Consider the following 13,321-nt stretch of genomic DNA (forward strand, 5'->3'; position numbering starts at 1 on the left):
ACATGAAGTACTATGAAGAAGCAATCCCAAGGCCATGCTCACATGGAGGGTTTTTCCTGATGAAAAATCCAACGAGGATTTAACCAAGATTCCGCAACAGAAATCCAAAGCTGACCCTCTGAATTCTGCCACGGTTTTGCAGTCATAACTGCCACATTTCCGCATGCAGGTATGCCCTATTAAGGGTATATGTATACAGGTCAGATACGCTGCATAAAAGTATGCTGCGTATCAGTCCTAGCACCCACAGGGAGTTCCGGCTGAAAAACCGCACCAAATTTTGGTGCCGTTTTTTGGTCGCAATCTCCACTGCGGAAAACAGTGCTTGAAAGAAACAAACAAAAAAAAAACACTAAGCCCCTGGGCGTTATCATAGCGAAACATCATTCTGTTCGAGGCAGCCCAGCCTCCTGGGATGACGCCACAGTCCATCTGACCGCTGCAGCCTGTGATTGGTTGCAGCAGTCACATGGGATGAAACGTCCTCCCAGGAGGCTGGCCTAGATGGAGAAGCAAGGAACGCATTGCTGAGACAACGCCCGGGTGGTATTAACTATTTTATTAATTTAAAACAAAAGGTTTTCCTTTGTCCGATTTTTGAAAATCGCAACTTTTTAAAAATCACAATAATTTTCCATTAAAAACAAGTGGAGAAATTTTACAAGCAGTTTTGACACGAATTCCAAAGCGGGAAAACACTCCGGAATCTGTGTGGTCACGAAGACTACTACAGGAGATATTTGGGAGGATAAAAACCAAAGGCAATAAGGTTTTAAACATAGTAACTGGTAATTTCAAGTGGCTATGTTTTCAATGTTTGTGTAATGACATTTGTTTAACTTTTTTTATGTCATACTTAAAGGGGTATTCCTTTTGGTAATCAAAAGCTGCACAATTTTCCAATATACCTTCTGTATCAATTCCAAGCAATTTTTGAGATCTCGGCTGTCCGTCATTCAATAGGAACCGTCATTGTTTTTCCTTCCAGAGGACAGAAATCTGTCCTGGTCATGTGATGACACAGGTGCAGGAATTTTTACAGGTACAGTAGTCATCAGAGCTATGCTTTGTAACGAGCCAGCCATACACTGGTGTGTCCATCACATGATCAGAAAAGATTTCTATCCCTGGGAGTAAACAATAAAAGTTACTATTGAATGACAGCAAGCAGGGATTTTGAAAACCATGAGTTGTTACAGAAAGTATATCGGAAAATCGTATAACTTCATTACACAGAAAATAACCTTCATTTGCTGAAACTGGAATACCCCTTTGAGGTTAGAGTCTGTGTTGCCGATTGCTATTATGGTAGGTCTGCGTTACTATCTTCCCCATTAAAGTATTGTGGTTTGTTTGCACCCTGCTAGGATATTAGTAGTCGATTGGGAAGAGGTATATAAAGCTGCCTTAATATATTTGCCCATTTTAGGGGCATGTGAGCAGGTTTTAATCTTATTTTCAGTGAGAATTGTATTTTAGGTCAAAAAGTACCATCAAGGTAGCAGCTCCTATTAAAACCTCCAGTACATCTACTTTTGGCACACATCTCTATCATCTGGCAATATACCAAAAGGGGTATTCCCAACTTTGAAATCTATGGCATAGAATATCTGATAGATGCAGGTCCCAACTTGATCTCCAGAATCACGCGGCTGCCGCTTCCCCGTGGAGAATGAATGGAGAAGTGGCCACACTGTTCTCTCCAATTACACATGCGCATGGCTTTCTCCATTATTTCTATGGGCCGCTAGGCTGTTTTCTGAAGTCCCATAGAATAGTGCCATAGAAAATGCACAGCCATTGCTGGATGTGGCGGCGCATGACTATACGGGAGAGTGGTCGGGTGACCACCATTCTGGAGATGGGACCCACATCTATCAGACATTTATGGCATATCTTGCGGATATGCCATAAATGTCTAAGTTCTACTGCCATTTTACAGATGCTTATTAGCAGTCGGGGCAGTGAACACAAGAGCGTAAACTATACAGTCCGCTGAACAGGAGTTCAGGGTTAATGGACAGTGCTTAAAGGGAAGAGTCCTGTCAATCAGCGTCTCTTGTGCAATCACCGGTGATGCGGAAGAGGTGAGCAACACGCACAAACTGTGGTCCCAGCTCTGTAGCCAGCTGCTGATAGGCATCTGCAACATGTCACTATTTAAAGTGCCCTTTTCATGACAAGGGGAACGTTAAACAAGTTTCCTTTCGTAACATATAATGCATTTTCATTGGTACACAAGCTCTTCTTTTAATCTGGTCTCTAGTAATCTTGAAAGGTAAAAGTTAAGAACTGAATCAAAAGGTGGTATTGATCCAGATTTTACCAACGTAATACAGTATTAATCATACTCTTGTAGTTTTCCCTATACCAGTTTAGTCATTTACAAAATAAACACAAAGTTGAATATGAAGAAACAAAATCTTTATTGAGTAACGTTTGACGTATTGCTGAGAACAATTTGTATTTTTCTAATAGTGTTATATTTACATCTTGGCCATTACAAAAGGCACTTAAACATAATTAATCCCATATAAAACGCACGAAAGCCGGCACACCAAATGCAATTCATATTTCCACCATCCACCTAGCCTTTATATAAGCCAGTTGTACAGATAGCGTTATATAGCATAGACATTTATAAGGGTTATTTCTAACATTGCCTAATACAATGATCCTGTGTATTCTTATAGGCTATTGCAGACCGGGTCCCAGTTCATGTGCTGCATAAGAATTTGGATTCAATGAAGCTTGACTTCCATATGAAATTGGTAGCCATCGTAGGGCGACTACTAATAAAAATATAGTATGGAAGCTCATGATAAGTCCGCAGTTTTCAGAGAGGAGCCAGCACTACATAATTTAGCAGAATTACATCACTGAATGCTAATAATGTGCTCAATACAATATTTCATCTAGTTATTTCCTACTTTTATCTGTATAAAAAACATAAATATACAAGAAACACAATCTGATATTATATACAAATGCAATATTTGATAACAGTACATTGAATGTATTAGGTTCCTATACAGGTTTAAATGTGCAACGCGTCAACTAATAAATGCTTCCTTGAGTTGATAAATCAATCTTTTGTCACGCAGTGTTGTGAAAATGTATTTGCCCCTGTCAAGAAGTCAGGCATACTGATCAGCTCTTAAGTCCTTCTTTCTGCTTTAGAAAACCCCTTTAAATAAGCCATGTTAGGACATATGGATGTAATAGAGGGGGTATCCCACTTTTGTCAGAGCGACTCTCCGGAGGACCCAATATGCATTACAAAAATTGTCCATTGTTCTCAATGAGCAAAGTGTAATGCTGCATTTCTCCTGCAGGAGGCGTAGTGTGGGGCCAATACTGGGACCCCCTGTAATCAGAAACATTATTGGGGGACCAGTCAGATTAATAGAGCTTTTCCAAATCAGACAATCCCTTTAAACAAAGTAATACACAGATTTTAAATTACTACTGCAAAGAACAAAAGTTTTCTCTAAGTTTCCTTTAAGACCAAAAACAAATCAGTGCGACAAATATGCAATAGTAGGTGACATCGGAAAAGGGCAAATATTGTTTCACAGCCCAGTATATCGTTTGACAGCTTTGGAATATAGTTTGGGAATTTATACTGAAATGCTTACTGCACTTTAACATGCTGGGTAACTGCCTATATTTAGTAGTCCTATATGCTCTGACCTGAAGGACACAATCTTTGTTTATCTAAAATATTAATATAGAAGTAACATGATGCTTTCAGAATACAGGACTCGAATTATAATATACATAATCCAGGGACATAAAGGAAGGCCCAACAGAAGAAAAAATAATAATAATATGGCCCACTTAGGTTTAGATCACTTCTTCCCATTGCCATACAGGAGGTCCCTTCTTCCGATCCCTTGGTTGGTGTGACTTCCCTTCATAGTTTTCTAATGTTGTGAAACCTGTAAAGAGGTTTAAAGAGGCTCTGTCACCACATTATAAGTGGCCTATATTGTACATGATGTGATCGGCGCTGTAATGTAGATTACAGCAGTGTTTTTTATTTAGAAAAACATACATTTTTGATGGAGTTATGACCTATATTAGATTTATGCTAATGAGTTTCCTAATGGACAACTGGGTGTGTTTTACTATATGACCAAGTGGGCGTTGTGGAGAGAAGTGTATGACGCTGACCAATCAGTGACCAATCAGCGTCATACACTTCTCTCCATTCATTTACACTGCAGATAGCGATATAGCTATATCGCTATCTGCTGCCACATAAACACACTATAACGTTACTGCAGTGTCATGACAATGAATATACATTACCTCCTGCCAGGACGTGATGTGTATTCAGAATCCTGACACTTCTCTGCACTTCTCTGTGATTTACAGCACAGCAGGCGTAGTCTCGCAAAATTACGCTGTAAACGGTCATTTACAGCGAGATCTCGCTGTGCTGTGCATCACAGAGAAGTGGTCAGGATTCTGAATACACATCACGTCCCAGCTGGAGGTAATGTATATTCATTGTCAGAACACTGCAGTAACGTTATATGTGGCAGCACATAGCGATATATATGGTTTTGCAGTACTATTTGACTGTTAAAGGTCACAATAAACATGGCAATGGCGTTCCTTATGATTTATGTGCCTGAACCTGGTTCACAAATTGTACTATGCTCCAAAACCAATGCAAAGGCTGAGTGTATTGTCCCAATTACATTTAGTTTTGGGCAAAGATTTACATAAAGCCCACACCAGGTCTATCAGCTAGGGACAGTAACGAATATCACCAGTCAAAATATAGCGACTTACAGCATCAGACTGGAGTTGCCTGGGCCCGTCATACATATCGTATGCACACCAACACGCCAGGTACATTTTTTCAGTGGCTTGAAAGTCAGCTGCAAATGGGGTTGTCTTCTGCTGAACTTTTGGTGCCCTTTTGTATTAGGGTCCCATTATTGTGTAAAAGCCTGGGCCCACCAGTATGATTTTTTTTTTATCGCCACAAGCTGTATCCCTACTAGTCGTTTTGAATAATAACATTTATTTTATTATAATACTCATGGAATACTGACCAGTGTTTGAAAGGGGAAAAAACCCAATGAAATACAATAATATTCCTTAAAACCGTCTAACATTGAATGGTCACTTTTTCATATATCTTTTCACAATAGTTTAAAGAGCTCCAGAGTAATATAAATGTAAAATTTAGGGCAACAAAACAGGCCTATATAAGTAAGTTTCCTTAAAGAGTTAATAGAAACAAGGCATTAGATATCCAATTACCAAAAAAAAATCAAAAGGCTTTCTATCGAAGGAATACAAGACGCAGTGTATCTCAAATATGCAATAAAATTGAATACATTTCTATAAATACGCTTATAGTTTTTTTAAATGTACTCAACATAGGCAGCACAAAATACACAGCAGTAAAAATGAGGGCATAAAACAACAAGAAAATATACTATACTAATAAAAATTTTTTTTTTTTTTACATTTGTAAACATTCCAAAAATTCTAACCAGCTTGAATTGGAAAAACAAACAATTTTTACCTCAGAAAATGGTAACTACAGATGCACCAATCTGTATTTTGACTCTCAATGCGTTATATAGAGTGTGGCAAGAAATGTTAACTTGACATCAAGTCAAGTTAAACTTTGCTACATCCATACTTGAAAAACTATTAAAGCGTGTTAAATTATTATTCCACTGATAAAAGAGCCAGTTGTCCGTATATAGAGCAGTGGAGAGTAAGTAAAGAGAGCACACGGTCAATTGCGCTGGACAGGTTACTCATGGGTGAGGGGGAAACCTTGCATGCAGCGAAATGACCTCCTTGATACCTCACATGATACTAGAATTCACAGGGGTAGGCAGTGTTATACAGCAGCAAACTTTGCACAAATTTTGCCACGGCCAGATTCCATTCAGAGCTGTATCATGGTATGATAGTAGTCCACATCTCCAGTGCTGTAGTTCATTTAGTAGGAGAAAAACCGGCTGTCTACTGGGCCAGAGCAATTGTGCTCGAGCACTTAAAAATTCATAAAAGCCATTTCTGGATACAGATTACAGAAAGTAGGGCTTTATTTTGTGACTAAAAATAATACAAATATTATTCAGATATAAGAAGACACATCGTGTTGAGGCAAAAAAATTAAATAAAACTGGATTCAGTTTAATATGTCAATTTTGGAATTACAATAAAATTGAATGAAACACTAATGTTCGTAACTAGGAGTAGAAGTAAAATTGATTTTTTGTTCTGGTCTATATGGTGTGACATCTGACCTGTCTTCTCTACAGGAAATATCTTGTACAAACGCTCTAAGAATATGCATAGGAAACGTATTACTGACCCTCTCGGTCATGTCCTCCTCATGTCATCTTGGTGAAAAGGATCAGATAATGAGGTGCAAAAAATGGGAGATCTTGTGACCGCTTCTAAATATCAATTGATGCTCACAATTCCTATTACCATGCTCCTGAAATACCTCATATCAAGTTCATTTGTAGCTAATAAAGGCAATGGAACCAACCAACTTTGCACTTCTATACACATCCAATATTTCAATTATTGACAGAATTTGTTCTATATGCTAAAAGTTAAAGCAACGAAACTTGCATGGAAACTAAAAAAGGTGACTTGCTAAAAACGTCGATCAAACAACCTGTTCTTTCCATTTAACTGACCGAGACCATTGGTGTCCACAACAAAGACAGCAATACGTCCCCAATTCTCTAGATTTTGCCAACTTTCTACATAAATGACATCATACACTTTTTGCATGAGGTTTCTGGCAGGATAATGTACCTAGAATCTATTTATTTTTTAAATTTAATAACTTAGTCCCATCATTTTTAGAACTGGTTTAGGTCTTTTTTTTTCCTTTTTTATAACAAGAGTTCCAAATCCCCTGGTTCCTTTCACGCATTCATGGTGTCACATGACAAAATTCTCTCGTTCTGCGGTTGCCACTCTCATTGAACTAGAAAAAAAAACTCAAATACACGCTCTATAACGGCCAATCACTTTTTCCACTCGTGTGCTGCCACATTATGCCCCTGTGAGGCACAGTTTCTAGTGGAGAATAACTCGAATATTTACTTTAAATGAGAATGCCACAATTCTTTTTCTCACAGATTGCGCAGAAAATAAATGTTACGTGCTTCTGTATAAAACTGGAGGCACACAGAGGTACAGTTTGGGCCTGTCGCAGTCTATCGATGCCAAATTACAAAACCCTACAACACGAATCCATAATATGGCCGTATGCACGTTCCCCAGCTTGTTTTCCAAACTAAATTTTTGATGAGCCCTCTAGGGGTGATCATTAGTTGCACACACAGAATATCTGTCAATAGATTACAATATGCTGTGACATTATTTCGATCGTACATGAATTGTATTAAATTAATATCTATCAAACATCACCTTAAAATTAGATCAGAAAGTGACTTCATGCATTTTTAAAATGGGACAAATACTGTGCAATAAGATTGTTCACAATTGCTATGTAACTTGTGTGCAATGTTATCAATGTATCCATATTACGATAGTAAAACCAGATTCATGTAAGGCCCCATTCACACGACCATGCCCGTAATCACAGTCCATGATTACTGGGCACGGCCGTCCATTTGCGGACTGAGCTCCCATTATAGAGTACAGGAGAACGGTCTGTAAATTAAAAAAAATGGGACATGTCCTATTTTTTACGGAAGGTTTCAACGGCACGGACACCTTCCAATAAATATACGGGAAGGTGTCAGTCGGCCATAGAAGTCGTCTGCATGGGTCCCAAGTAAGTAAAATACATATCAATGAGACAGTGCTACTCGTAAAATGGTAGCAGGCGAATCAGGAAAATTAGAGCTGAAGTATCACAATTGTACTTTATGGAAGGATCAGTTGAGAATAGCAAAAAGCCTATGCATTGCTTATTAAGCAAAGTCAGATAACAGATTGGAGCAGACAAAACATACGAATCATGATTAATAAAAGATGATATACTTTTGCCATAGTTGGCAGTATGGGCAGGGATACCAGTGTCCTGATAATGTATTACTACTATACATGGAAGTTTCTGTAGTCCTGGTGCCCACTGCTTTTCGTGAAAGAAGGAAAAACCATTACAATAGAAATATCAAGTACAGTATCATATAAAGAACTACGAAGAATGCTTTCTAACCTTAATAGAATATCACATTTACGCCTCACCTACATAGGACAGTGATGTATAATCACAAATCATGCGGCATTCACACGTCATATCCGCCGCCAGATTAATGTGGCTACAACACCAACTAAAACCTGTAATAATGCATTTTTGTATTATTATCTAAGTAAGATATGTCCACAGCCTGCAATAATTGTTCCTTTAATATCATTTTAAGGCACTTGGGGTTGGGTTGGGACACTAATCCTTACTTATCGTGCAATAAACTCATGGTTCCAGTGCAGTAAGCAATAGTGCAAGAACGTGAATATGGGACTACAATACATCTTAGGATGGGTGGGGGGTACAGAATTACTGCCCAGGATTTTTCTATGCAACGGTCACTGCCACGGTTGGCCCCGAATCCAATATGCAACTAAAATAGCTCTGGAAAGCAAATACCCAAGGTATAGCAGAACATCAGAAACACATTAAGTATAGGGCTCCAATAAGTATAGTTAGAATAATACTGAATAAAACGCCTGCCGCCTGTCCAGCTGAATGTGAATGCTGCAAAAGTCACGGCAGAACTTATGTATTCATGTTGTTAATAAAAAGAAAAATGGTGCAAAGATTCCAAAAATACGGTGTTTAAAGGGGAACTCGACCTAAAATGTATGTTTTCACATACCATAGATGTATCATTTGACAGCATCATAGGAGTCTGTTAACCTGTACCTCTGCTCTGCTATAGAGCACACAAACTTTGGCACCACACATAGATTTTCATCAATTAAAATCTCAAAAACAACATTCTCAGAAAAGTCGTTGTTTTGAATGGTCTTCTGCTTAGACTGTTGTGTCAGAGATTCCCAGTAACTGAAATCTGAGCGGTGCCGAAAAGGTACGATCGCCACAGCCCCTTCATTATCATTGTGGATACCGGTGCTGGTCCAAGTTCATGGATTACACGGATATCTTTTGACACGTTATCAAAGACATGTCAGTAGATCAATTTTGGATGGACTTCACCTTTAAAGCGTTTACCATATTTATCAACATCGTGAACCGGTTTACTTCCAAATACCATTGGCATTCCTGCACATTGTGATATATATCTTCTCATTACGGCAACTATGTATACCAACAAAACTATATAGGAAGTAAGACCAGTCAGTCAAATAGTATAAAATTCTGTATAGCCTTTTAAAAATGTTTTGAACACAAGTCTTTAGTGTCATCACCATTAGAACGAAGATGTTGTACAAGTAGCAACCATGTTACATGATCCCCTCATAGTTTTTGCCCATTATTGTTATGTAACTTATTGCAAAGACTGCCAACTGTGTCGTTGAAAGAAAATGAAGCCAACCCAATGGTGACTTGACATTCCACCTTTTTGTCACCTAATCAGACCTTCTATACGTGTACTAAGGAATAACGAGCCACCGTTAATATGTAGTTGTTTGAGTGGCACATACTGTATAGGTTACAGTATGGGCAAACCATTTTAAGTTGGTTCCTTTTTACTGAACCACAAAGATTAAAGCTGAAAATACTCTTTTTACGGCAACATGTAGATAACGGATATTCTCCGCCCAAAACCATCCTTTTTTATATGACGTACATAAAAATGAACTGCCGCTTATCACAAAAGCTAGAGGTAATATTGTGCTTTGTTTCAGTAAAATACAGAATTTCCCTTTCAAATGCGTGCAAAAACCTTGGCACATGATCGCTTCTTATGCTAGTTTTTCTTCAGATACTGGTGGAGTGTAACACATTCAGAACTTTTTTGTTATATACTTTGGCAGTCCAATGTAATCGAGTCATAAAAAATTGATTACAGTAATCCTGTTACGTGGGAACTGAAACCGTTATAATATATCCCACAAGTAGAATCATAGAAACCTGCAGTCTGCTGCTCTAGTGCTTTTTGTCCCTTTATTCCATCTCGCAGCAGCTCTCCACGGAGTATGAAGGTGAGCTGCCGTTCAGCAAATCTTGTTACCCTGGAGGCCTAGAAAAAGTGCTTTAATTTTCCGATAATAAAAAAATGAAAATCCTCCGAGCGTACAGAATAAAGCTCAATTGCCAAAACGTCAGTATGATATTTCTTATTCAGTTATGTCGAATTTGAATATCGAAAAGCAAGCATTTTCCTATTATTAGCCTTCGTCCAGGATGTGAAACTCATGGAATAGTATGTAAGAAAACTTTGCACCATAGCGGTTTGTCACGGTCACGTCTCATATCTTCTGATTAACAAGAGATGTGAACATTTTCTTAGCGCTTTTAACATAATTAAGACTAAACCTTGTATGTGGGTTACACAAAAAAAACAGACGATACATATAATATACCATATTTTCTACTAGCAAAATAAATAAGTTTGATCGTCTAGACTGTATAGATTATTCAGGTCTGAACTGACAGCATTTAAAGTCCAAATAAATCTGTAATAAAACTAGCTTCCAGACGGTAACATTACTTCAATTTCCTTGCCATTTGTTATAATGCCATTGTTGGAGCAGTGGTTACTGGATATATCCACTGAAGCGGCCAGTGAAGAGGGTTGGGTCGGTGCTTTGGCTGGTGGAATTGGAGATGCGGGGGACTGGGCAAGGCCGGGCTTCTTTGGAGGGATGGGTGGGGGGTTTCCCCTTTCCACTCTTGATATGGTAGGGGATTTTATTCCTGGAGAGACAGGACTGAGAGGACTTGAAACTTTCAAGGGATTTGGAGAGTGGCTTCCATCATTTTTTGGACTGGAGGCATTTGCAAGGGTTCTATAGTCTGTACCAAATGGTGAGCTATTGGGAGGCACGGATTTACCAGAGGTCTGCTGGCAGGTGAAACGGGACAACACCTGAGTTACTGTATTGCGAGCAAGCTGCTTGGCGGCAGAGTTGTCTGCCAAAGTGGGGGACAAGTCCCTAGATGGGGGGCTCTGCAGTCCAGAAACATGCTGATCATGTTCAGCTTGAGACTGGAACTTGTGGCGGGCAGCATGAAACCGCTGGTTGATGCCAGCCTGATAAGGTGACTGGTAACCAGGACTACCAGTGGCCCCAATTAGACGTCTTGAGAGAACGGGAGAGGAGCATGGAGAGGATGTTAAGGAAGAAGCTGCAGTACTGCTAGGTGAGGAGGAAGCTCCACTAGAAGGAACATGTGCTATCATGTGTAGAGGAGATTCCACTCTGACAGGCGAACCTCCGTTCTCCGATAAACTGTCATTACTTGCCACTTTCTCTTTAAGGCCATCCCCCACATTTAACTTTAGGGCATGTTCATTACTCTGGATTGCTGCTCCACAATGTCCATTTATTTTCGAATAAGGCTGAGGAATTTTACTAGGTGTTGACAAGGAAATTTGAGCTTTTGGTAAAGAATCAGTATTATTCTTTTCCTGGTGTACACTTTCTGTCTGGCAAGATACAGAGGAAACTTCTGCCTTCCCTGTAGACGCACTTACACTAGATACTATTTCCTTGTTGGGCTCTGCACAGGTCGCTTTGACATCAGAGACAGCAGTCATGTCCTTTATAAGTTTCTTCAAGCTCTCCAGCTCCTCTTTCAAAGCTTTAGTACGATTTTCTTCGCGATTGAGCTTGGCCCTTAACTGCTCCCGTTCGATGTCAAACTCTGAAAGCTGTTTCTCCACCTGGGCTTCCATCTGTAAGCTACGTTTCTTCTCCAGGGCCAGCTCTTCCTCAAGCTGACTCACCTTGCTTCTCGCCTTCTCCAGCTTTAAGTTGACATCTTCCACCCTCTGCCCTTCCTCTGCCGCCCTGTTATTAGCTTTTGTGCATTCTTTCAAAAGAACCGTGGACAGTTTTTTGTGACGAGCTTTCTCCTCTTCTAGCTGAGCCGATAAATCCTTCTGTTTCTTTTCAAGCTTCTTTACTTGTGATTTTTCGAACTCCAACTGGAAACATCATTTGTAGATGGTAATATGTATAAAAAAAAACACAAGAGAAAACAATTATGGATTACATTTTTCATGGTAATGATCTCTGTTGCAGTACATGGAGATTCATCTTGGAAGCCCCTGGTTACATAGTCAAAATTATGAAGACATTTTACTTATATGCCCAGTGCTAATGTGTAATTTAATGCAGGTGGCAGATGGCGGGGGAAAGAATGATTGGGTATGCCCGAGCCTTTGTACCCACAGGAGATAAACCACTGTCAGAGGGGGCTTATACCCCTATCCCCATTAATATAAAAATGAAAGGCTCAGCTAGACCAAACATGCATGTTTATGAGGAAGTCTGAAGAAATAGCTGCTGGCACAACAGTTATTTAATGTATGTCCACCTGAAGGTTTACAATACTTTTAAGCTGTGTTAAACGAAGAAGCCCCCAGTTCACATTTAGAGAAGAATAAAACATTTTTTTGCCATCAGACAGCAATGAAACATAATAAAAATATATTGCACACTACACTCTTTTCAATATAGTTGAAAAAAAAACTGGTATGGAGATGTACACTTGCCTGGTGGATGCCAAAAGGACACCGTTTTGGCATCTTTCAGGTCCATAGGGGTAAATGGGCCCGTTCAGCGTATTTACCAGGAGTATTTTGTGGCACATATGCTACATGGGCATATCAATTGTGGTTTGAATAGATCTTATAACTTTGGTGTTCCACTGTGAAATATGTTTAAAATGTCGTTTTAATCATAAGGCCCATGCTGTAATGTATAAATATTGACGGGGTCAAACTATTGTGTGCTCTCCAATCGCTACAATTGCGCCAATAGCAAAAAAAAAAAAAAGTTCAACAAAAGGTTGTAGAGATTAAAAGGAGTATAAACACTTGAAGTGTCTCACTGTTAACCTATCAGACTGTTGTCAAAAATACATCGTTGTGGCACGATAGGATCAGTTTACCGAAATAATGAACAAAAACTTGACACTAATAGAATATAGATAGTTTATCATCATTCATAACTATGGAGTGGTGGGATGTATAAAAAGGAGGGATTACCTGCTGAGCAAGCCGCTCTCTTTCTTTCTCCAGCATGTACGTGACATCATCCCCATCCGCTGCATCCTGAGCATGCCTCCTCCGTTCTTCTTCCAAGTCTAGGATAACCTGCAGCAGATGAGCGAAAGGTTGTAAAGGGGCATGGGGTAGGTAGAAAAGGCTTCTCACTA

The 13,321-nt window shown here is 39.3% G+C and overlaps 1 protein-coding gene across 2 annotated transcripts in view; it reads right to left on the bottom strand.

Annotated features, from left to right (window-relative positions):
* Nucleotides 1-4,202: 4,202 nt before the first annotated feature.
* Nucleotides 4,203-13,321, bottom strand: part of CTTNBP2NL (CTTNBP2 N-terminal like) — a 75,480-nt gene continuing 66,361 nt past the window's right edge. For both annotated transcript variants that reach the window (XM_075853871.1, XM_075853870.1), the window contains exons 4-5: nucleotides 13,152-13,259; nucleotides 4,203-12,086 (exon numbers count right to left, since the gene is read on the bottom strand). In XM_075853871.1, coding sequence (XP_075709986.1) covers nucleotides 10,623-12,086; nucleotides 13,152-13,259 — 1,572 coding nt within the window. In that variant the 3' untranslated portion in view covers nucleotides 4,203-10,622. The remainder of the gene's footprint in view (nucleotides 12,087-13,151; nucleotides 13,260-13,321) is intronic.

Source organism: Rhinoderma darwinii, chromosome 2 (assembly GCF_050947455.1).
Source record: "Rhinoderma darwinii isolate aRhiDar2 chromosome 2, aRhiDar2.hap1, whole genome shotgun sequence".
NCBI lineage: Eukaryota > Metazoa > Chordata > Amphibia > Anura > Rhinodermatidae > Rhinoderma > Rhinoderma darwinii.